General features: G+C 51.6%; 2 protein-coding genes across 12 annotated transcripts in view; one reads left to right on the top strand and one right to left on the bottom strand.

The window, feature by feature from the left end:
* GALNT18 (polypeptide N-acetylgalactosaminyltransferase 18) overlaps positions 1-22614 on the bottom strand; it is a 938084-nt gene that overhangs the window by 863668 nt on the left and 51802 nt on the right. The window lies entirely within an intron of this gene.
* LOC142829196 (uncharacterized) lies at positions 5165-6972 on the top strand. The gene is made up of 2 exons (XM_075927904.1): positions 5165-6102; positions 6298-6972. Exons 1-2 carry the CDS (start codon positions 5553-5555, stop codon positions 6777-6779), a joined length of 1032 nt encoding a protein of 343 aa, XP_075784019.1. The 5' UTR covers positions 5165-5552; the 3' UTR covers positions 6780-6972.

Here is a 22614-nt window from a genome sequence, read left to right as displayed (position 1 = left end):
CATTTTCATTATTACCTTTTACACCCTCCAGCATTCAAGGGAGGACTGACAAATCAAACTGCATAGTTTATTCATTCTGGCTGACATTCGCCCCTACGCAGAGGACCAGCAAAAGACCTGTGCATCACTTAATTTCATCTGAAGCCTTATACTGCAGAATGAGCAGTAACTGCTTGGACAGGGACTTTTTAGGAAAATCGATCTCCTGCACAGAATCTCACTCACTCATGTCCCTGACAATATGACAGGGGAATGCAAACACATATCCTTTGGCTTGATAGGTGGTCTTAGTCAACAGCTGCCTCTGACAACTTCAAGTAATAATGAAGCTAAGACAGGCAAGCTTTGAAACTACAAAATATGTGCATGTCATCTTGCCTATTTTATCAAACATCTCCCAGGCTAAAAACAACTGGACTAACTCTCAGCTTACTGTCAAAAAGGGAAATTTTCATTAAAAAGTAAATTGCAACTTGACTGCACATAATAATATGTGCTGTGAACTTTGCAATGATGTGATGGATTTATAAAACTTGCAAACAAAAACTGGGAAGTTGTCTTCTTTTATTGCCCCAAAAGCGTTGGGTGTTTTCACTGCGAAGAAAGCAAGCTTCCAGTGTCGAAAAGCCATAGTGTATTGCTGCATGGTATACAAATAAATGCTGTTGTCACACTGCCTTCCCATCCTTCTTGGAAGAGATGTAGGTTTTCTGCATAAGCAAATACACCAAAGAAATAAAATATTCCATCTCAAACTTTTCCATAACAGCAGTTTCACAAAAAGTGGTTTTATAATTTACCTTAAACCGTTTGATGACAGAATTAATGCAGTTCTCTCAAAATGAGTTATTTTATAGCTCTCATTGACTTGAAACCTTGCAAAAGAGAGAGAAACATAGTGCATGGCTGATATGTTCATTAATTCTAAGAAAGCCACCTAATTCTCTCATTCTTTTTCAAATTTTCTGAATTTTTCAAGATTAAAAGGCCAGAGACCACACCAAGAAAAATAGAGAAAGAAAGGAAATGGTGCAGATTCGTCGAGATGGTTGCTCCTGTAGGTCCTCTATCTTAGGTGTCTGAATGCTGCTATGCTTCTAATCGGAGAATTTAGGTAGCAGTGCCCACACTCAGCTGCATATGTGAAGCCGCCGGCATGCAACGTTTGAAACAGCTACTCCACATTCACAGCTAACTCTCCCTTCAGCTCCTTCCCTGCCACAGACATGGGAGATTCTGAAGCAGAGGGGAGAAGGGCAGGTGGTGGAGCGCCCACAGGGACAACCATCTTGAAGAACCTCCACTACTGCATCAGGTAAGTAACCGTCCCGTCTTCTTCGAGGAGTGCTCCATCTTAGATAATTACAAAGCACTAATCATGCTTGGTGGAGGGAGCTTCAGGAGACCTGAACTGGTTACAGGGTGCACTGTTTTTTTCTTGCCACACTTAGTACTGAAGGGGGACTAGGTCTGGATGGCATAGTGGTATGTGCCAAAGCCCAGGTGGCAGCTCTGCAGATTTCCTCAGTTGGTACGCCCTGGAGGAAGGCCATGGATGCCACCATTGCTCTTGTGGAATGAGCCAGAATAGCCACTGGGGGCTCTTGTTGGGATATGCTGTGCACAAGATGTGTGCATCCTGAGATTCATCTGAACAGTCTCTGCTTGGAAATAGGTAAACCCTGAGATCTGTCTGTGGTTGAAATGAAGAGCCTTGAAGATTTGTGAAGGGTTTTGTTCATTGTAGGTAAAAGGCAATTGCCCTGTGGACATCTAAGGTATGCAGGGTTGCTTCCCTGCTGTCCTTATGAGGTTTAGGAAAGAAGACGGGTAAGTAGATCGGTTCATTACAATGGAACGAGGTAAGTACTTTCAGGAGGAATTTTGGGTGTGCACAGAGGACTCCCTTATCCTTATGAAAAATAGTGCAAGGAGGGTCCATCATGAGGGCTCCTAACTCGCCTGCTCTACATGCTGATGTAATTGCACAAGAAAGGAAACCTTCATCAAGAGATGAAGCAGCAAGCAGGTGGCCAGAGCCTCGAAGGGTTTGCCTGTTATTGCTCTCAGCACTAGATTTAAATCCCATGCTGGAACTGAGTCTCTCAGTGGTGGAAATATATTATGTAGGCCCTTGAGAATGTGCTTGACCGATGAGTATGCGAAGACGGAGCGACCATCTATAGGGGGATAAAACTCTGCAATTGCGGCCAGGTGCACCCTGATAGAGCTAAGGCAGAGACCAGAATGCTTTAGGCACAGTAGGTCTTGGTGATTCTGGTGCGCAGTTCTGCCCAGAGCAGCATACCATGAAATGGTGCCCTCTAACGGTTATATGTCTTTCTTGTAGTGGGTCTACAGCAGTTCATTATGACCCCCTGTATAGACACAGGGCATGCAGCTTTGCGACAAGTCCCCAGCCAGAAGCCACGCCTGGAGATGGAGTGTCTGTACCTTGGGATGATGTAGCTGCCTGTTCCACTGCGTGAGCAGAGACGACACCGACGGGAAGGGCCATGGAGGAGCTATGCTGATCTGTAGCAAGCTTGAATACCAGGTTTGTCTGGGCCACCTAGGGGTATGAGAATGACCCTGGCCTTGTCCTGCTTTATTTTGAGAATTACTCACCGCAGGAGTGGAAACGGAGAGAATACATAAAGCAGGGGAGCGTCCCATTTATGCTGAACACATTCCCTAGAAAGTGAAGGCCTATCCCCGCCCTGGAGCAGTAGCTGCGACACTGGGTATTCGACTGGGTTGCGAACAAATCCATAGTGGGTAGCCACAATTGGGCTACGTCTATGCTGCAGCCTTCTTCCGCAAAACCTTATGCAAATGAAGTGCGGAGTAGAACATCCCTTATGCCTCGTGAAACAAGGTTTCCAAGATCAGTCGACAAAGGCTTTCCTTAGCGACCGATCCCCATCTTGACTGCCGCTTTGTGCCGACAAACTGCTGGGCCGGCACAAGGCGGTGGCCATTTTTATTCTAATGAAGCGGGGGATATTTAAATCCCTGCTTCATTGACTATGTCGGTATGTCTAATTTACATGCCTCTGTTGGAAGAAGCATGTAGTCTAGATATACCCTTGCTGAGCAAGTGGCTCTACTGATTTAATTAGGATTACCTGCAGAGTAAGGTAACTATTCAATGTGAAAAAAGGTGGCAGAATCTAATCCATTTTGAACATCTAGAAATGAGCAATGTCCAGACTGAATAAATTGGCCTCATTAACACTGGTTCTACACTTACCTTTGGAATTTCCACTCCAATGCATTTCCACTTCAATGGGTTTTACCCATGAAAGTTTATGCCCAAATAAAATCTGTTAGTCTCTAGGGGTGTGTCTAGACTACATGCCTCCGTTGACGGAGGCATGTAGATTAGCCAGATCGGAAGAGGGAAATGAAGCCGCGATTAAAATAATCGCGGCTTCATTTAAATTTAAATGGCTGCCCCGATCTGCCGATCAGCTGTTTGTCGGCAGATCGGGGCAGTCTGGACGCGATGCGCCGACAAAGAAGCCTTTCTTGATCGACACAGGTAAACCTGGTTTCACGAGGCATACCTGTGTCGATCAAGAAAGGCTTCTTTGTCGGCGCATCGCGTCCAGACTGCCCCGATCTGCCGACAAACAGCTGATCGGCAGATCGGGGCAGCCATTTAAATTTAAATGAAGCCGCGATTATTTTAATCGCGGCTTCATTTCCCTCTTCTGATCTGGCTAATCTACATGCCTCCGTCGACGGAGGCATGTAGTCTAGACACACCCTAAGTGCCACACAACTCTTCATTCTTTCTGCAGATACAAACTAATACAGCTACCCCTCTAAGACTTGTCTATTTAATTTGGCCCTCTCTATTGTGATAGGGCAAATACTTCTGACAAGCTGTGAGATAGAAAGGAGCTATAAGACTGATAATCTCCAGAGATGCTCCAAAACCAGTTCATTCAGAGGAAGTCTACAGAAATTAGGCTATGCTGCCAAGTTTGGGGATTGCATGAAAGAAAGGAAAGGAATGCAGCTGTTGAGTTTGAACACAGGAGTCTCTTATTTTTCTTAAAAAGTTATAGGCCCTTCCCAGTCTGTGGCCACATATATACTTCCTCTGGAGCTAGTAGACCTGCAGAGGCATTCTCTGATGAGAACAGTCCATGGTATTCAAGAGAAATCAACAGTTCAGAGAGCCTGGAAACATAATCAAATCAACTCCCAAAGGCAGCAGACCCTTCTATATTTGGTATAAGATTTGACATGCACAGCGCACACTTAGCTGCATGAAAACAAAGCCGTAGTGTCCTCTGTGGCTGAAAACCATCATCTGGAATGGTGACTAAAGTTGTTGGCACCCATGGAATCGCCAGCCTGTGAAATTGTGTTTTTCACATGTTGAGGGTTCAAATAGAGAACAGTGAAGCAGATGTTGATGCCCTGCTGCCATATTAGGCGATGAGCACAGAAAGTTTCTGGCATGACTGCAAAGATGGCCAAAGGAAAGAATGTCGTTGTCATGCTTCCCTGTCACTTTTTTTCCCGCGGTGTTCTGACAGAAAACCTCTGCCTGAAGATTTTACCAGAATCCATTTACAACACTTGTTGAGTCAAGATCTCTGGCTATTATTCCAAAGGCCCTTCCTTCCAGGCCACAGACTTTTTACTGCTTCCTACATTGTTAGAAGTGAAGCTGCATTTGTTTGTTTATAACCTTCCTTTTCATTGTCAGCAGGAACTGAGAGTAACAGGAGGTTAGTCTAGTGAGGCACAGAAAAAAAAAGCAAAAGAAAGTACGGAGAGGGGTACATGGGTGCACAGGATGAGCAGTGCTTGCAATTAATTCTCTGAGGGTACATCTACACTACATCATTATTTCGAAATATCTAATTTCAAAATAGTTAATTCCAAATAAGATATTTCAAAATAACGCGTCTACATACAAAATGCATTTCGAAATAGCATTTTGCTATTTAGAAATAGCGCGTCCACACTGAGTGGACTCTGAATCGCATTTAAGGCTGGCCGGAACCAGTTCCGGCAGGGCACCAGGTCAGGACTTACTGTGTGGGGCTGCTGCCTGAGGCTATCTAAGGTCTGTGCTTAAAGGAACTCCCCCCCCCCCCCCCAGACAGCTGGTTCTCAGGTTTCCCTGCTTGTCTACCTTGGGGTATGTCTACACTAGAAAGTTAGTTCGAACTAACGGACGTTAGTTCGAACTAACTTTCCTATGCGCTACACTAGCGCTCCGTTAGTTCGAACTTAATTCGAACTAACGGAGCGCTTAGTTCGAACTAGGTAAACCTCATTTTACGAGGACTAACGCCTAGTTCGAACTAGCTAGTTCGAACTAAGGGCTGTGTAGCCCTTTAGTTCGAACTAGTGGGAGGCTAAGGCTTCCCAGGTTTCCCTGGTGGCCACTCTGGCCAACACCAGGGAAACTCTATTGCCCCCCTCCCGGCCCCGGAGCCCTTAAAGGGCCATGGGCTGGCTACTCACTTTGTGCCAGTTGCAAGGCTGCCAGCACCCGTGCCTGCACAGCCTGCACCTGCCACACAATGAGCCAGCCATCCGAGGGCTCCCAGCCCTCCACTGCTCCCCACGACCAGCCTGGCGGCTCCCAGGAGCCTGCCCGGGGGCGCAAAAGGCGGGCGCCCGCCTGGTCAAGTGCGGAGATCGTGGACCTCATCGAGGTTTGGGGGGAAGCCTCCAATGTCCACGATCTCCGCACTAGCCACCGGAATGCGGCCGTCTATGGACGCATGGCTGCCAGCCTGGCCGCCAGGGGCCACCAGCGCAGCCGGGAGCAGGTGCGCTGCAAGATTAAAGACTTGCGGCAGTCCTACTCCCGGGCCTGCCTGCCAGGGGCTGACCCGGAGGCCTGCCCCCACTTCCACGCCCTGGACCGCCTCCTGGGGGCTCATGCCGTCCCTGCCCCCCGGGACGTGATTGACCCCGGGGCAGAGGGACCGCTCCTGGACACCGAGGAGGAGCAAGAGGGCTCTGAGAGCCAGGAGCCTGCTGCCAGCCTTCCCAGGACCCGGGACCCCCGAGGCACCCCACAGAGCCGCTCGCCTGCATCATCAGAGGCCGGGGAGGCGTCCACCTGTGAGTACCCTCGTGTTCCCCTTATGTGTACGGGGGGCTGGGGCGAGAGGGAGCCCCGGGACCGTGCGCCTGGGCCTTGCCCACCACGGAGCAGCAGCTGGGGATCCTGCAGGGGCCCTGGCCTTGCAGAGGGGAGCTGGGTTTCACACACCTGGGCCCCTGGGGTCATTGACCGCTGGTCTTCTTGCACCACAGCTGCAGCACCGGGGACTGCAGGGCGCACCACACCGCCTGCAGCAGCCGCCCGCGCCCGGGCAAGCAGGACAGCCAGGAACCAGGAGGACTACCAGAGGCGGCATCTCCGGTTCCTGGACCGACAGCTCCGTCTCCAGGACCACTGGGTCCAGGAGGACCTCAGGCTGCGCCAGAGGAGTCTGGAGGCCCTGGAGGAGCAGGGCCGTGCCCTGCGAGGCCACCTCCAGAGCCTGCTAGACCGCTTTCCATTTCCTCCTCCCCCTGCTCCCCCTCTTGCTCCCCCTCTTGCTCCTCCTGCTCCCCCTCTTGCTCCTCCTGCTCCCCCTCTTGCTCCTCCTGCTCCTCCTGCTCCTCCTGCTTCCGCTCCTGCTTCCTCCACACCCCCTGTCCTCTCTGCCCCCCCCTCCACAACCATTCCCCACCGACGCCCCCGGACCCGCAGTGTGGCGAGACGGGAGAGGCACCCAGACTCCCACCCCTGAGCTTTCCTTTCCCTTCCTCCCTTCCCTCCCCTCCCCTTCCAGCTCCCTCGTCCCAGGTTTCCCCCTCCCTTCTTCCACCTTCATTCCTCCCTCCCCCACCCCAGTTCTGTGAAATAAACAGACGTTTTTGTTGGAAAAACAGGTGTCTTTATTTGACAGTAGGTAGGGAGGGGAAAGGGGAAGGGGGGGGTAGGGTGGAAGAAGGCCCCGGTGGGGCATGCAGGGAGAGGTCAGTCCTCCTCCTCCTCCACCTGGAAGCTCTCCCGCAGGGCTTCCCGGATCCGGATGGCCCCCCGCTGGGCTTCCCGGACGGCGGCGGTGCGGGGCTGACCGTAGTGTCCAGCCATGCGGTCAGCCTCAGCCATCCAGGCTGGCAAGAAAGCCTCCCCCTTCCGCTCACACAAATTGTGGAGCACACAACATGCCGCCACCACGGGAGGGATGTTGTGCTCGGCCAGGTCCAGACGGGTGAGGAGGCATCGAAAGCGGGCTTTCAGTCGCCCGAAGGCCCCCTCCACCACGATGCGGGCCCTGCTCAGCCTGTTATTGAAGGCCTGGCGGGAGGGATTGAGGTGTCCCGTGTAGGGCTTCATGAGCCAGGGCTGCAGTGGGTAGGCGGCATCCCCCACCAGGCAGACGGGCATGTCCACGTCCCCGACCCTGATGTGGCGGTCGGGGAAGAAGGTCCCGTCCTGCAGCCGCTGGCACACGGAGGAGTTCCGGTACACCCGGGCGTCGTGTGCTTTGCCGGACCAGCCCACATTTATGTCCGTCAACTGTCCCCGGTGGTCACACACGGCCTGCAGGATGACGGAGAAGTACCCCTTGCGGTTCACGTACCGGGACGCCTGGTGTTCCGGGGCACGGATGGGGATGTGCGTCCCGTCGATGGCCCCCCCGCAGTTGGGGAAGCCGAGGGCGCCGAATCCCCGGATGACGGCATCCGGGTCGGCGAGGCGGACCACCCTGCGGAGCAGCACCCGATTGATGGCCTTGACCACCTGCGGAGAGAGACACAGCAAAGCGTCAATCAGTGGGGCGCCCGGGTGGCTGGGAGCGTGCGTGCCCTGGCAGTGCCCCGCGCCCCACTCCCGGAAGCAACCCCCCTGGCGGCGTGTAGTACGGCCGGGACAGCCCGACCCCTCCGGTGCGGGGCGCTTTCGCCTCCTCCCGCCCCCCCCTTTGTCCCTGGGGCGGCCCATCCCCTCCTCGCAGCCCCCCTCCCCCCCGGCTCGGTGGCCGACGAGCGCCGTACCTGCATGAGCACTGCTCCGACAGTGGATCTCCCCACGCCGAACTGGTTCCCGACGGATCGGTAGCTGTCCGGCGTGGAGAGCTTCCAGAGGGCGATGGCCACCCGCTTCTGGAGGGGGATGGCGGGCCTCATGCGAGTGTCCCTTCTTTGCAGGGCAGGGGCGAGCCACTCGCAGAGCTCCAGGAAGGTGTCCCTCCTCATCCTAAAGTTCTGGGTCCACTGTCGGTCGTCCCAGCGCTCCAGGACGATGCGGTCCCACCAGTCGCTGCTGGTGTCCAGACGCCAGATGCGGCGGGGCACGCCGGTGCCGGGGCGCCGCCGCGGCTCCTCCACGGCCCCCAGGGCGGCCAGGCGGAGAGGCAGGGGGCTGACGTTCCCCAGGTGGTGCCAGGCAGCCTCGAGCCATTGCTGGCAGGCTTGCAGCAGCAAGTCCAGAACGTGCACCAGAAGGTGCAGGGCGAGCCGTGGCTCCATGTTGCCTCCTGCGGCGGTCCCCCCCGAAGGGAAGCACCGACACAGACGGGCACAGAGACCGACGCTTTGCTGTCCCTCGGCGAGGTTGGCAAGCAAGCAGGAAAAGCTGAGAACCGGCTGTCCAGGGGGGGTCCCTTTAAGCACGAGCCTCAGATAGCCTCAGACAGCAGCCACACAAAGCAACTGCTGACCTGATGCCCTGCCAGAACCGGTTTCAGCTGCCCTTAAATGCCCCCCTGCGTCCAATCAGTGTGGACGCGCTAGTTCGAACTAGCAAAACGCTAGTTCGAACTAGTTTTTAGTTCTAGATGCGCTAGTTCGAACTAGCTTAGTTCGAATTAACTAATTCGAACTAAGTTAGTTCGAACTAGCGCTGTAGTGTAGACGTACCCTTGATGAGGGACAGCAAAGCATTTTGTCTCTGCGTGCTCTGGTTGCCCTCACTCGGGACATCACAGCTGGAGCTGCCCCGGGCACACTGGTGCTTCTCTTGGACACATTGCTGCGAGCCTGGCTGCACTTTCTGCAGGCTGCTATCCGAGAGGTCCATCAAGGGGCTGTCAGTATCCAGGAGGCCCTGCGGGACAGCTTCCACCCTGAGGAGCACTAACAGTCTCCCTGGTGTGCCCCACTGGGGGCTTGTGCCTCATTCCTCCCTCACGTCCTTCCACTTACCCCTCCCTAACTCCCTTCCTGGTGTAAAATAAAATACACATATTTTCATAAATACAAACTCTCTTTATTTAACAAAACGAGATGGGGGGAATGAAACTCTGGTGAGACTGGGGAAAGGTGGCAGGAGAAGGGAGAGAGAGGGTGGGAGAGGGAAGGGGGAAACCTGGGAGGAGGGAACTGGAAGGGGGAAGCAAGGGGAAGCTCAGGGCTCAGGGTTGGGGGTCTCGTCGGGTCAACTCTCTCCCAGCACCGCAGGTGTGGGGGCCTCAGCATCGCCGGGGGGGACGGGAAGGGGGTAGAGGGTAGGGAGGGGGTGGAGAGTGTGGAGGAGGGAGAGGGTGTGGAGGAAGTGGAGGGAGAAGCGGGAGGTGGAGAAGGAGTGGGAGGAGGAGTGGTAGCTGGGGAGGCAGCAGGTGCTGGAGCGGCTGGAGGCAGCACACTCTGCACCAGAGTCTGCAGGTGCTGGCAGATGGCACAGCCCTGGGCAAGCTGCTCCTGCTGGAGCTGCAGGTCTTCTTGCACCCAGTGCTGAAGGGTGCAGTGCAGGGCTTGCAGTGCCCCCAGGTGCTGCAGCTAGTACCCCTCCACTGCACAGGTGGTCCTGCGGAGCCCTCGGGTGCATGAGCATGTCCCGGGCAGGGTGGTGCACCCTGCATGCGCAGCTGGTGGGGCTGTGGAGAAAGAAGAGAAGGGTCAGTTATCCCTGGGGACAAAGTGGGTGAAGCCCAGCCCCCCTCTGCAAGGCGAGGATGACCGTGCCCTGCACCATCAGAGCCGATGTTCTAGCACAGAGACCATGTTCAGAATGTCCTGCTAACCCCAGGAGTGGGAGCTAGCTCGAGATCACACCCATGCCCCTGTGCTATATATAGTGTATGTGTGGGAAGGGAGATGTCCCCTGCCTCTGTGTAGAGTGGCCTTGTGGAGGGAGGGCATTCTGCTGTGTCCCACTTCGGAGTCAGGAGAATGTCATGTCTCTTCACACATACGTGTGGCTAACAGGCAAAGGTCTGTGTGGCAGCCAGCTGGGGCCACATGCCCAGGGGTGGTGCGGCACATGCTCGCACATGCACGGGTTGCTGAGTGATCCATGGACAGCAAGGTCGACACGCGCAGTTTCCGTCCCCCGCCCCTCCCCCCCACATAAGGGGACAGTGATAGCACTCACCTGTTGTTGCTTTCCTGGTCTTGGATGACACCAGCGACAGACCCACTGGGGTGGCTCGGGGGACCTGGCTGTTTAGCACCCTCCATCTGGTCTGCTGCGGCTCTTTGCTTTCTTCCTCCTCCTCCTCGATGCCCTGGTCAGGGCCCTCTGCTGCAAGGTTGACGATCACCTGGGGGGCACAGCCCTATTTCAATGCCCCCCAGGATGCGGGCCAGAGCACTGAAATAGGGGGAGGTGTCTGCATCCCAAGGCCCTGGCATAGGCCTGCCGCCGCTCCCTGATTTTCATCCGTACCTGCTCCTGGCTGCGCATGTGGCCCTTGGTGGCCAGGCTGGCAGCCATCCAGCTGTAGATGGCCACGTTCGTCCATCTAGTGCGGAGATCATGGACATTGGAGGATTCCCCCCAAACCTCAATGCAGTCCATGATCTCCGCACTAGACTACGCAGGCACCTGCATTTTGCGGTCCCTGGCAGGCTCCTGGGAGCTGGCAGACTGCTCCTGGGGAGTGGTGGAAGGCTGGCTGCCAGTGGCTTGCTGGCTCATGTTTTGGGGCCACTGGGTCAGGGCAGGAAATACTGTTTCCTGGGCTGGCAGGCTTGGAGCTGGCACAGGCACTTTGGCCAGATTCTACCCCTTTAATGGCTCCGGGGCAGGGGAAGGAGGGAAAGGAGTGCTCTTCGTTGCGGCCAGAGTGGCCAGCAGGGCACCCTGGGAAGGGCTGGAGGCCCCCTATTTTGAAATAAGTGTCTACACAGCACTCATTTCGAAATAGCACTTTCGAAATTGGTGTTATTCTTCATGGAATGAGGTTTACCAATTTCAAAATAAGCGTTCCACTATTTCAATTTAATTTTGAAATAGCAGTTTGGTTGTGTAGAAGCTAGTAAAGTTATTTCGAAATAACAGCTGTTATTTCGAAATAACTTTGCTATGTAGACATACCCTGAGGGTGCCTCTACACTGCATCTTAGGTTGAAATAAGATATGCAAGGTGAGCTACACAAATTGTGTATCTTATTTCAATCTTGTTTCAGAATAGCTTATTTCATAATCTGGCACTGTCTACACAGTGCCAAATTTCAAAATAACCCACTATTTCGAAACATCCCTTACTCCTCCTGGAATGAGGTTTACAGGGACGTCGGAATAGCAGGCCCAAAATATCGAGCTTGCTGGAAGATGCAGGATAGCTATTCCGGGATACTCCCCCTGTTGCAGTGTCGACGTAGCGATAGTGCCCATACACACTAGGGGTGGGTATAGACTACGTCCCTCTGTCTGCAGAGGGATGTAAATGAAGCACTTCGAAAGTACAAATGAAGCTGGGATTTAAATATCCCAGCTTCATTTGCATAATCACATAATGGCGCTCTTTCGAAAAAGCACTATTTCAAAATTGAAACCGCAGTCTAGACGCGGTTCTTTTGAAAACAGGGTGCTTTTTCGAGAGATCCTGTAAACCATTTTTGGGGGTTTACAGGATCTTTCAAAAAAGCGCCCTGTTTTTGAAAGAACCGCATCTAGACTGCAGTTTCAATTTCGAAATAGCGCTTTTTCGAAAGAGCGCCATTATGTGGTTATGCAAATGAAGCATGGGATATTTAAATCCCGGCTTCATTTGCACTTTCGAAGTGCTTCATTTACATCCTCTGCCAACAGAGGGACATAGTCTAGATGCAGCCTAGGACTCGGGCTAGACTGCTTTCATTTGGTGCATTTGCTCAGAACTGTACAGAAGCAATTCTGATATAAAGCTATAGGAGAAAAAAGCTGAGACCATTGAATGTGGCTTGTTGCTCATGGCACGCTATAATGTGTGTAATAGAGTCACTAGTTTGAATCATCCCCTTAGAAGGGAAATGTTCTTCAGGAACATAGCACATTAACCACATGCCTACGTGCTTTGCTAAATCAAGACACCAATGGTAACACTGCTGTGCAACAAGATGTACATGCAACCCTGAGTAAGCAGTGTCAGTGACTAGCTGATCAAAATTAATAACTTTCATTCACACCCCTTAACAAAATACTCTTCTTAGCTATTATCATCATTTCCTACCTTGCTCCCTAATACCAACATCATATCGTTTTGAGTGATCTATGGGTTATTTTAAAGGAAAGAGGTTGCTTTTTCAGCTGACAATTTGTGAGGAAATCTTAACAAATGGACTTTAGGATAAGTTGCCATTTATTACACTAAAGAACAACAATTCTTCTCCATTTACAATGCTTTCAGAACTCTCAATTAACGGTGTTGTCTTTACACTGAGGTTGCAGCTTATGTTAACAAATACTCGTAACAATTTATCTAACATACTGCACAGAGCTAAAACACAGCCAATGTTCTCAAATTACAAAGGTTATATATATTTTTTCAAAACAGCATAACTGTCCAAGTAGCAATCACATTTATAACAGCTGGTAGTTGTCAGTAATGATGACCAACTCCATAAATAGCATCCTGATTTTGTTCAGCTGAGATCATGCAGATGCCATGGAAAGTATCTGCATTTTCAATATAAGTAACTGTGAGACTGTCAGAGTTTCCTCATTGACAAAGTCAGACTTTCCACATTTCTTTCTAAGTGGGACATGCTAGCGCTAGCTCCAGATCTGCTTGCTTGTCCTGGCAAGGCTGAAGTACCATGCACATCCTAGGGTATGTCTACACTACCCCGCTAGTTCGAACTAGCGGGATAATGTAGGCATACCGCACTTGCAAAATGAAGCCCGGGATTTGAATTTCCCGGGCTTCATTAGCATAAGCGGGGAGCCGCCATTTTTAAAACCCCGCTGGTTCAAACCCCGTGCAGCGCGGCTACATGGGGCTCGAACTAGGTAGTTCCACGAGGCGTACCGGTAGTTCGGAATAGGAAGCCTAGTCCAAACTACCTAGTTCGAGCCCCGTGTAGCCGCGCTGCACGGGGTTCGAACCAGCGGGGTTTTAAAAATGGCGGCTCCCCGCTTATGCAAATGAAGCCCGGGAAATTCAAATCCCAGGCTTCATTTGCAAGTGCGGTATGCCTACATTACCCTCCTAGTTCGAACAAGCGGGGTAGTGTAGACATACCCCAAGAGAGTAGAATAAAAACTACTTCGGTGTCACAAGGAGTAGGTCCACACTGCAATCGCCTTCTTCCGAAAGTAAATTGAAAGACCAGAGGCATCACCCTCCCAAGGTAATGCCCATGCCCCCTCCCCCTGCTCCTCTGCCATCCCTGATCCTGCTCCAGCCCCCCACCCTTTCGCACCCCTCAGTGGTCCCCAGACCCACCCGACCCCAACTCTGACAAGGTCCTCACACCCGAGGTGGCACATCTAGCCACCCTCTTCCCCTCCAGATAATGAGCTCCCCTCCCCCTCCAGGTTACAAGACCCCCTCACCTTGCCCACTTTTTTTTAAAGTAAGATAAATACAGACTTCATTTTGTTACAAAGCAAACAGGTGTTTTTATTGAGAGGTCAGGGAAGGGGTAAAGGGAGGGGTTGTGGTAGGGAAGGGAAAGTGCAGCAAGCCAGAGTCCTGGGGAGGCCCTGGGGAGAGTTTTTGGGGTGCTTGAGAGAATCTCTCCGGGTATGCCTACACTACAAAGTTAATTCGAACTAACGGATGTTAGTTCGAATTAACTTTAATAGGCGCTACACTAGCGCTCCGTTAGTTCGAATTTAATTCGAACTAGCGGAGCGCTTAGTTCGAACTAGGAAAACCTCATTTTACGAGGATTAAGCCTAGTTCGAACTAGCTAGTTCGAATTAAGGGCTGTGTAGCTCTTTAATTAGAACTAGTGGGAGGCTAGCCCTCCCCAGGTTTCCCTGGTGGCCACTCTGGCCAACACCAGGGAAACTCGTCTGCCTCCCTCCAGGCCCCGGATCCCTTAAAGGGGCACGGGCTGGCTACGGTGCGCGTGCCAGGTGCAAGCCTGCCAGCACCCAGCCAGCAGACCCTGCACCTGGCACGCCATGAGCCAGCCACCCGATGCCCCCCAGCCCTCCCCCTCTTCCCGGGACCAGGCTGGCGGCTCCCGGGAGCTTGCCCGGGACCGCAAGAGGTGGGCACCCGCCTGGGCTAGTGCAGACATCGTGGACCTTGTCCACGATCTCCACACTAGGCACAGGAAAGTGGCCGTCTAGGGCAGGAAAGCTGCCAGCCTGGCCACCCAGGAGCAGGTGTGCAAGAGAATCAAGGGGCTCCACTGAGACCCCCGACCCTGAGCCCTGAGCTTACAATGGCCGTCCTGGGTCAGACCAAAGGTCCATCTAGCCCAGTAGCCTGTCTGCCGACAGCGGCCAACCCTAGGGACCCTGGAGGGGATGGACCGAAGACAGTGAACAAGCCATTTGTCTCGTGCCATCCCTCTCCAGCCTTCCACAAACCTTGGGCAGAGACACCACTCCTACCCCCTGGATAATAGCACTCCATGGACCCAACCTCCATGACTTGATCTCACTTCCCTTTAAACTCTGTTCTAGTTCTAGCCTTCACAGCCTCCTGCAGCAAGGAGTTCCACAGGTTGACTCTTTGCTTTGTGAAGAAGAACTTTCTGTTACCAGTTTGAAGCCTGCTACCCATTCCTTTCCTTTGGTGTCCTCTAGTCCTTCTTTATGGGAACTAATGAAGAACTTTTCTGTATGCACCGTCTCCACCCAACTCCTGCTTTGAGAGACCTCTATCCTGTCCCCCCTCCGTCTCCTCTTTTCTAAGCTGAAAAGTCCCAGTCTCTTTAGCCTCTCTTCATTTGGGACCTGTTCCCAACCCCTGATCATTGTAGTTGCCCTCCCCTCTCCCAGCTTCTCTCTTCCCCTCTCCCACCTCCTTTTCCCAGTCTCCCCCAGTTTTGTTCAATAAAGACAGATTCCATTTTGGAAGACACGTTATCTTTATTTTGTACATCAAGAAGAGGGGCCAAGGAAGGGTAAGTGGAAGGAGGTGAGGGAGGAATGGGGCACGAGCCCCCGATGGGGAGGACTGAGCTGGCTCTGCGGACTTCTGGGGGTGGAAGCTCTCCTGCAGCACCCCAATTGCCCCCTCTCCCCAGATGGCAGCCTGCGGCAAGTGCAGCCGGGCTGATGGCTGAGTGGTGTGATGTGCCCAGTGTGGGTAGTCCGGGCACTCCAAGCCAGGACTGCTTTGCAAGCGGGGCACCCCTGAGAACTGTCTGTCCGGGGTGGGGGTCGGGACCCTTTAAGCGCAGCCCTCGGCTAGCCTGAGACAGCATCTCCATGCTCTAAGTCCTCCTCTGATGCCCTGCCGACACTGCTTCCGGCCACCCTTAAGCCCGGTTCAGGGTCCACTTAATGTGGACTTGCTAGTTTGAATTAGCAAAGGGGTGTGTGAGGGTGGGGCGGCACAACTCACTGGGGATGGGGCTTCCCCTCAACCTCCACTCCACCCCCCACAGTGCCCAACCCCATTTTCCCAAGGGTCTCTCTTTTCCAGGACCTCCACCCCTCGTGCAAAGACTGCAGCCCCAGAGCACCTTACCTCCACGAGAAGGGCCCCGATGGTGGACTTCCCTATGCCAAACTGGTTGCCCACACACCAATAGCTGTCGGGGATGGCAAGCTTCCAGAGGGCTATTACAATGCGCTTCCCAGGGGGGTAGCGGGCCACAGGTGGGTGTCGCATCTCCAGAGGGCAGGGGCGAGCCAGGCACAGAGCTCAAGGAAGGCGGCCTTCCACATGCAGAAGTTTTGGAGCCACTGCTGATCGTCCCACCGCTCCATGACCATCAAGTCCCGCCTCCAGAAACGTCTCTCCACAATGGGTTTCAGTTGCCAGAATGTAACTCCCGCACCCAGGGAGAGGGTCCCCAGAATGAGCTAGGGGTCGAGCTTGGTCAGGACCAGGATGGCAGCTGGCACAAAGTGCTGCACAAGCTGCAGCATGGCCGTGTGGGACCACTGCATGCCCAGAGGCAGCTCCAGCTCCATGGCACAAAGAAAAAATGCTGTGGCATCCACAAAAGCAGGGCAACCACAGCAAGCACTGTCCCTCGAAGAGGTAGCAAGCAGGCAGCAGAAGCAGAGAAATGGCTGTCCGGGGGGTTCCTTTGAGCAGGTCTCTCTGCTAGGCTTGGAAGCAACTGGTGACCTAAAGCCCTGGCTGAAGTGGTTTCAGGTGGCCTTTTATGTGAGAGAGCGTCCAAACAGTCTGGTCTCTGTCTTTCCCACAAGTGCATCGCTTTTTCAATGTGCTTTTGTGTGTGGACGCGCTCTTGTGCAAGAAGGTTTTGCGGTGGATCTCTTCCGAAAAAAGGTTCGTCTGAAAGAAGCCTGCAGTCTAAATATAGCCAAGATTCATCATTTAAAAAAGACATTTTGTGCATGATGCCATTTGCAGCAGCAGATTATCCCACCATGCCAGCAAATCCTGACTGATCTACTATTTAAACAGTGGAAGGAAGCACTTGTCACTCAGGGTATGTCTACACTACCCTCCTAGTTCGAACTAGGAGGGTAATGTAGGCATACCGCACTTGCAAATGAAGCCCGGGATTTGAATTTCCCGGGCTTCATTTGCATAAACTGGGGGCCGCCATTTTTAAATCCCTGCTCGTTCGAACCCCGTGCCGCGCGGCTACACGCGGCACGAACTAGGTAGTTCAGATTAGGCTTCCTAGTCCGAACTACCGTTACTCCTCATTCCACGAGGAGTAACGGTAGTTCGGACTAGGAAGCCTAGTCCGAACTACCTAGTTCGTGCCGCGTGTAGTCGCGCGGCACGGGGTTCGAACGAGCAGGGATTTAAAAATGGCGGCGCCCAGTTTATGCAAATGAAGCCCGGGAAATTCAAATCCCGGGCTTAATTTGCAAGTGCGGTATGCCTACATTACCCCGCTAGTTCGAACTAGCGGGGTAGTGTAGACATACCCTCAGAGCAGAGTGAGAGAAACAGATTCCCCTTTCACCCAACCCTGTATGGCGAAAAGAAACTGCTCAGGGCCCAAATTCTCAGTCCATATGCAAGCAGCTTCCTGAGCTCAATAAGTATTTGCCTGCCTAAGGACTTCATGTTTTGATGCAAAATGAGAAGGGCCTAAATGTGGATTACTGAGGACTAGGCTCCTAATGAAAAATAACAGAGCTTTCATTATCACAGCAAAGAGAAAAGCAAAATAAAAAACCCAACACATTACATTAAAAACCACAAGAAGCCCCCTACCATCAACCACCCCCACTAATGCTCTTTCAGCAATGTCACAGCCCTGTTTATACTTCATGCTCTGTGCAAAAGGTTCTCAAACTCAATGGAATTCCTGAGCTTTGTTTTGCACTAAGATTGCATTTGGAATAGGCATATTCTGATTGCAGAGTATACAATTTACTATATAAATTTAATGGACTAATTGGATCTGACAGGACTCTTTCTGGAACAGTAAACACTGAAGCATTTGCTTAAGGCTGTTAATGAGCTCTCTAAGCCAAAATGTGTCACCTGTGCCAACATGATAAAAAAATCACTCCCATCCACTGGTAGAACCACTCCATGATTATCTATTTGTGAGAGTAACTAGACATCAGAACAATTTACCAAGGGTTGTGATGGATTTTTCATCACTATTTTAAAATCAAGATTCAATGTAGGGATGTAAAGAACTACGAATGCTTATCAGATAGTCAACAGGATAGTCGACCAGTCACTCTCCCTCCTCTTGCTGCCTCTAGGATATAGAGACAGCAAGGAACAGAGAAAAGAGGAGGGTACTTAAAAGCGGGGTCAGCTGCTCCATGTGGTACTGCCACTTTGAATGCCACGGGGAGCCTGTGTCAGGCTGGTACACCACGTGGAGCACAGGGCCAACGGGGAGTCCCCCACTGACTCCAGGCTCCACACGGGCACTTCCGCTTTGAAATGTACAAGAGTCCCCACAGCAGGAGCTCTTGTGCATTTCAAAGAGGAAGTACAGCCTGGAGCCTGTGGCCAGCATGGGACTCTGAGTTCCCCAGTAACCCCAGGCTCCATGCGGTGCTACTGCTTTGAATGCATAAGAGACCCCGCTTGGGACTCCCCGCTGGCCCTGGGCTCCACACAGCGTTCCAACTTTGAAATGCACAAGAGCCCCCAGTGGGGCTCTTGTACATTTCAAAGGAGGAATGCAGAAGTGCTTATCGACTAGTCGAATAGTCAATGAAAATTCCATCCACTACTCAACTAGCAAATTAATCGCCCCTTAACATCCCTAATTCAATTATTTTTTTCTAAATGATCTGCTCTAGGAATTATTTTGGGGAAGTTCAGAAGGTCATACTAGATTACTACAATCAATGTTACCTGTAAGATGAGTTTTTGGCTCATCAGTTTAAAGGCTGCCCAGGAGACATTCAAATGCTGCCCAGCTAATAAGCAAAGTGCCCATAGCTGGCAGCATGTGTTTCTACTGGTGATGCACATCCATACATACTTCAGTGCATGAAACAAATATATTTCCCACATGAATGGAAACAAATAGAGGGAACATTGATCACAATGGGTCCTTCTGGCCTTTGAATGTTTGGAATCTGTAATGGAGGTGGTTAACCACGTATTCCTAATAGCTGAAAGGTAGCAGATCTCAGCTACCTGAAGACATTGACAGACACTCACCTTTCCTATAACTGGCAGCTCTCCTATCAGTAATATTCCTGTTCTAAATGCCATTAAGATGCCGCCTGAAATCTTTGCTTCAACATCTGGAATTTCATTTTTAGCTAGGCAGAGTTGTAAAACCAGATGAATTGTAAGGTGCATATATCAATCTACAGTAAACTTCCGATAATCCAGCACCTTTAGGACCCAGGGGCTGCTGGATTATCAGATATGCCGGACTATTGGAATGGGGGGCTTTGAGGAGTCTGGGGTGCGGTGGATGCAACCCCAGACCTCTCATAGCCCCTCCTTCCAATGGTCCGGCTCTGCCCCAGGTGTCCCTGATTCAGCCGCTGCTGGTCAGTTTCAGCAGCGGCTGAATCGGGGACTCCTGCAGCAGAGCAGCTGGAGTGCTGCCGAGTTGGTCCGGTAGCGCCGACCCTTCGTGCTGCAAGACCAACCCGGCAGCACCCCAGCTGCTCTTGGGGATGCCTGGGGCAGAGCAGCTGGAGTGCTGCCGGGTTGGTCCCGCAGCGCCGCTCCTCGGCGTTACTGGACCAACGTGGCAGCACCCCAGCTGCTCTACCCCAGGTGTCCCTGATTCAGCCGCTGCTGATACTGATCAGCGGCTGATTCCAGGAAGCCCGAGCCAGAGCTGCTCTGGCCCGGGCTTCCTGGAGTCAGCTGCTGGTCAGTTTCAACAGCAGCTGAATCAGGACGCCTGGGACAGAGCAGCTGGGGCGCTGCCAGGTTGGTCCCAGGTGTACCCAAGTCAGCTGCTGCTGAAACTGGCCAGCAGCTGATTCTAGGAAGCCGGGGAAGAGCAGCTCTGCCTCGAGCTTCTCAGAGTCAGCCACTGGTCAGTTTCAGCAGCGGCTGAATCAGGGACAGCTGGGGTGCTGCCGGGTTGGTCCCGCAGCCCCGAGGGGCAGCGCTACAGGACCAACCCAGCAGCACTCCAGCTGCTCTGCCCCCGGCTTCCCCGATTCAGCCGCTGGTCAGTTTTAGCAGCGGCTGAATCGGGGCAGCTGGGGGCAGAGCAGCTCCAATGGTCCCGCTGCCCGGAGCACTTCCAGGTTCCTGATGGTGCCAGACCATCAGGAGTGCCGGACCATCAGAGTTTTACTGTATTTCTGCATCCCACAAAATTGGCCTTAAAGTTAGGAATCATAATACTCGCTGAGAAGCCACAAGTTGAAATGGCAACACAAGGTCTTGGCATGCAGAAGGCCCAGGTGACATTCCAAAGCCTGTTCTTTTGTCTCACAGAGCAGGAGAAGTTGGAAACGTCACAGAAGAGTGCCAAGGGAGGAGGGAGTGAATGAGTATGGTAGACTCTGCTGGCACATTTCCCTATTTTGGCACATTGCCTCACAAAAACTACAGTGTGGGTACCTCATCCCCTCCCCCCACTGCCCTGTTCTCTCCAACACACTAGGCTCTCTGACCAAACTTCGTCTCCCATGAGGAAGTCTCTCTTTAATCTGAACCATGGCGTACATTCTAGGCACACATGATTACAGGTGGATCACATGATGCATTTCAGATGCTTAATACCCTCATTGGGCTGGGCCCCCTGGCCAGAACCACCTCTCTGTAGTGGTCTCTCCCCCATGGTGTGTCCTATGGTTGAGGTAAGAAGGAGACTATAGCATGGGAGGTGTAGTCCAGCCTACAGAGAAGGGGTATGTCTACACTACCACCCTAGTTCGAACTAGGGTGGTTAATGTAGTCAATCGAAGTTGCAAATGAAGCCCGGGAATGAGGTGTAATGGTAGTTCGAATTAGAAAGCCTTATTTGAACTACCTACTCCGTGCCACGTGTAGCCGTGGGCACGGAGTCCGAACTACTGTGGATTTAAAAATGGCGGCGCCCGGCAAGATGCAAATGAAGCCCGGGATATTTAAATCCCGGGCTTCATTTGCAACTTCGATTGACTAAATTAACCACCCTAGTTCGAACTAGGGTGGTAGTGTAGACATACCCAAGAATATAAGTATGAGGCACCAGAACTACATCTCTTCTGTGGCAACACAGCTCCATAGAGAGATGCAATTTAATCTTGAGCAGACTCAGAATGAAATGTTTGGTGTAAGTTCAACATGCCAAAATTCAAAATTTCAGTTAGAAAATCTCAAAATATTTCATTTTGATTAAGAGTCCCAGAACTAAATTTCCAGTTTTCACTTAGCCCTAATTAAAACCTGGACATGTCTGAACCCAGACACTGCAGAAAAAGCAGCACACTGGTGTGCATAGTTTACTCTCCAAAATACTTAGACCCTAACATTCTTCCCTTGCTTCCTGCAGAAAGATAATCTGGTTGTGTACAGTTAATGAGGTGCTTGATTTGCATCCCTCTGCCAACAGAGGGATGCAGTCTGGAGGTAGCCTGTGTGTGGAATGTGGACACAGCATGCAACAGAATAATAGCCCTTAGCACCATATTCTCTCAGGGTATATCTACACTAGCCCCCTACTTCGAATCAGGGAGGCTAATGTAGGCATTTGAAGTTGCAAATCAAGCCCGGGATTTAAATATCCCACGCTTGATTTGCATCTTCCTGGCTGGTTGCCATTTTTGAAATTTACAAGTCCGGACTAACTGCCCGCGTTTCACGAGGAGTAACAGTAGTTCGGACTAGGAAGCCTAGCACTAGCAGACATTTGAAAATGGCGGCCCCCAGCAAGATGCAAATGAAGCCCGGGAAATTCAAATCCCGGGCTTCATTTGCAACTCCGGTTGCCTACATTACCACCTTAGTTCGAACTAGGGTGGTAGTGTAGACATACCCCAAGTGAGTTATAAGATCAAGAATACATATTCCTGCGCATCCAGAAATATAATCTATGCTATCATGTGCCGAAAGTGTCCGTCTGCTATGTACATTGGACAAACGTCTCAGACACTTCGCCAAAGAATCAATGCCCACAAAACAGACATTAGACAGGATCACAAAGAAAAAACAGTTTCTTGCCATTTCAACCAGAAAGGACACTGTTTCAATGACCTAATCACATGCATCCTACTTCAGAAGACTTTCAAATCTGCACTTGAAAGGGAATCCTCTGAACTGGCATTCATGCTAAAATTCGACACTCTCCGCAGGGGGCTGAACAAAGACCTCAACTACCTTAACCATTACAAAGATAGCTTCCCAAATTATCACCTCTAATACTATTAACTCACAGACATCTACCCTTCCCCACCTCTAATATCATTAACTCACAGGCATTTACCTTCCCCTGCATCCCCCTTCTGTTCTGAAATGTGATTTGTCTTTTTCATATGTGTTCATTTTTTTTAATTGTATCCTTTGGTATATATGGTTGTGACTATTTTCTTCCACTATTTGATCTGAGGAAGTGGGTCTGACCCATGAAAGCTCATCATCTAATAAACCATCTTGTTAGTCTTTAAAGTGCTACATAGTCCTGTATTTTGTTTTGTCCTAAACAGAGTAAGTTCTGCTCAGGAATATTTGTTCTTCCTAAACATTGCATCAGAATTACAGAGCAGCAGTAGCTACTTGTTACAAATATGAGTTCTCCAAGATTGCTTGTAAAGTACACCAGCATCTCACACATTCATGGGAATCTGCATCAGACTATTTTCACACTGGTAAGTGTTAAGCAGCGAGACTATGGGTATCCCTACACTAGGGAGTTATTTCAAAATAAGAGCCTTTATTT

Source organism: Pelodiscus sinensis, chromosome 4 (assembly GCF_049634645.1).
Source record: "Pelodiscus sinensis isolate JC-2024 chromosome 4, ASM4963464v1, whole genome shotgun sequence".
Taxonomy (NCBI): Eukaryota; Metazoa; Chordata; order Testudines; family Trionychidae; genus Pelodiscus; species Pelodiscus sinensis.
Note: the sequence above shows the minus strand (reverse complement) of the source record. Positions and strands in the feature narration are given on the sequence as shown.

Excerpts from the sequence above, each read along its gene's own strand:
- LOC142829196 (XM_075927904.1), top strand. The coding sequence starts at position 5,553 with ATGAGCCAGCCATCCGAGGGCTCCCAGCCCTCCACTGCTCCCCACGAC. Across the intron at positions 6,103-6,297 it reads GGCCGGGGAGGCGTCCACCT|CTGCAGCACCGGGGACTGCA; the intron begins GTGAGTACCCTC and ends CTTGCACCACAG.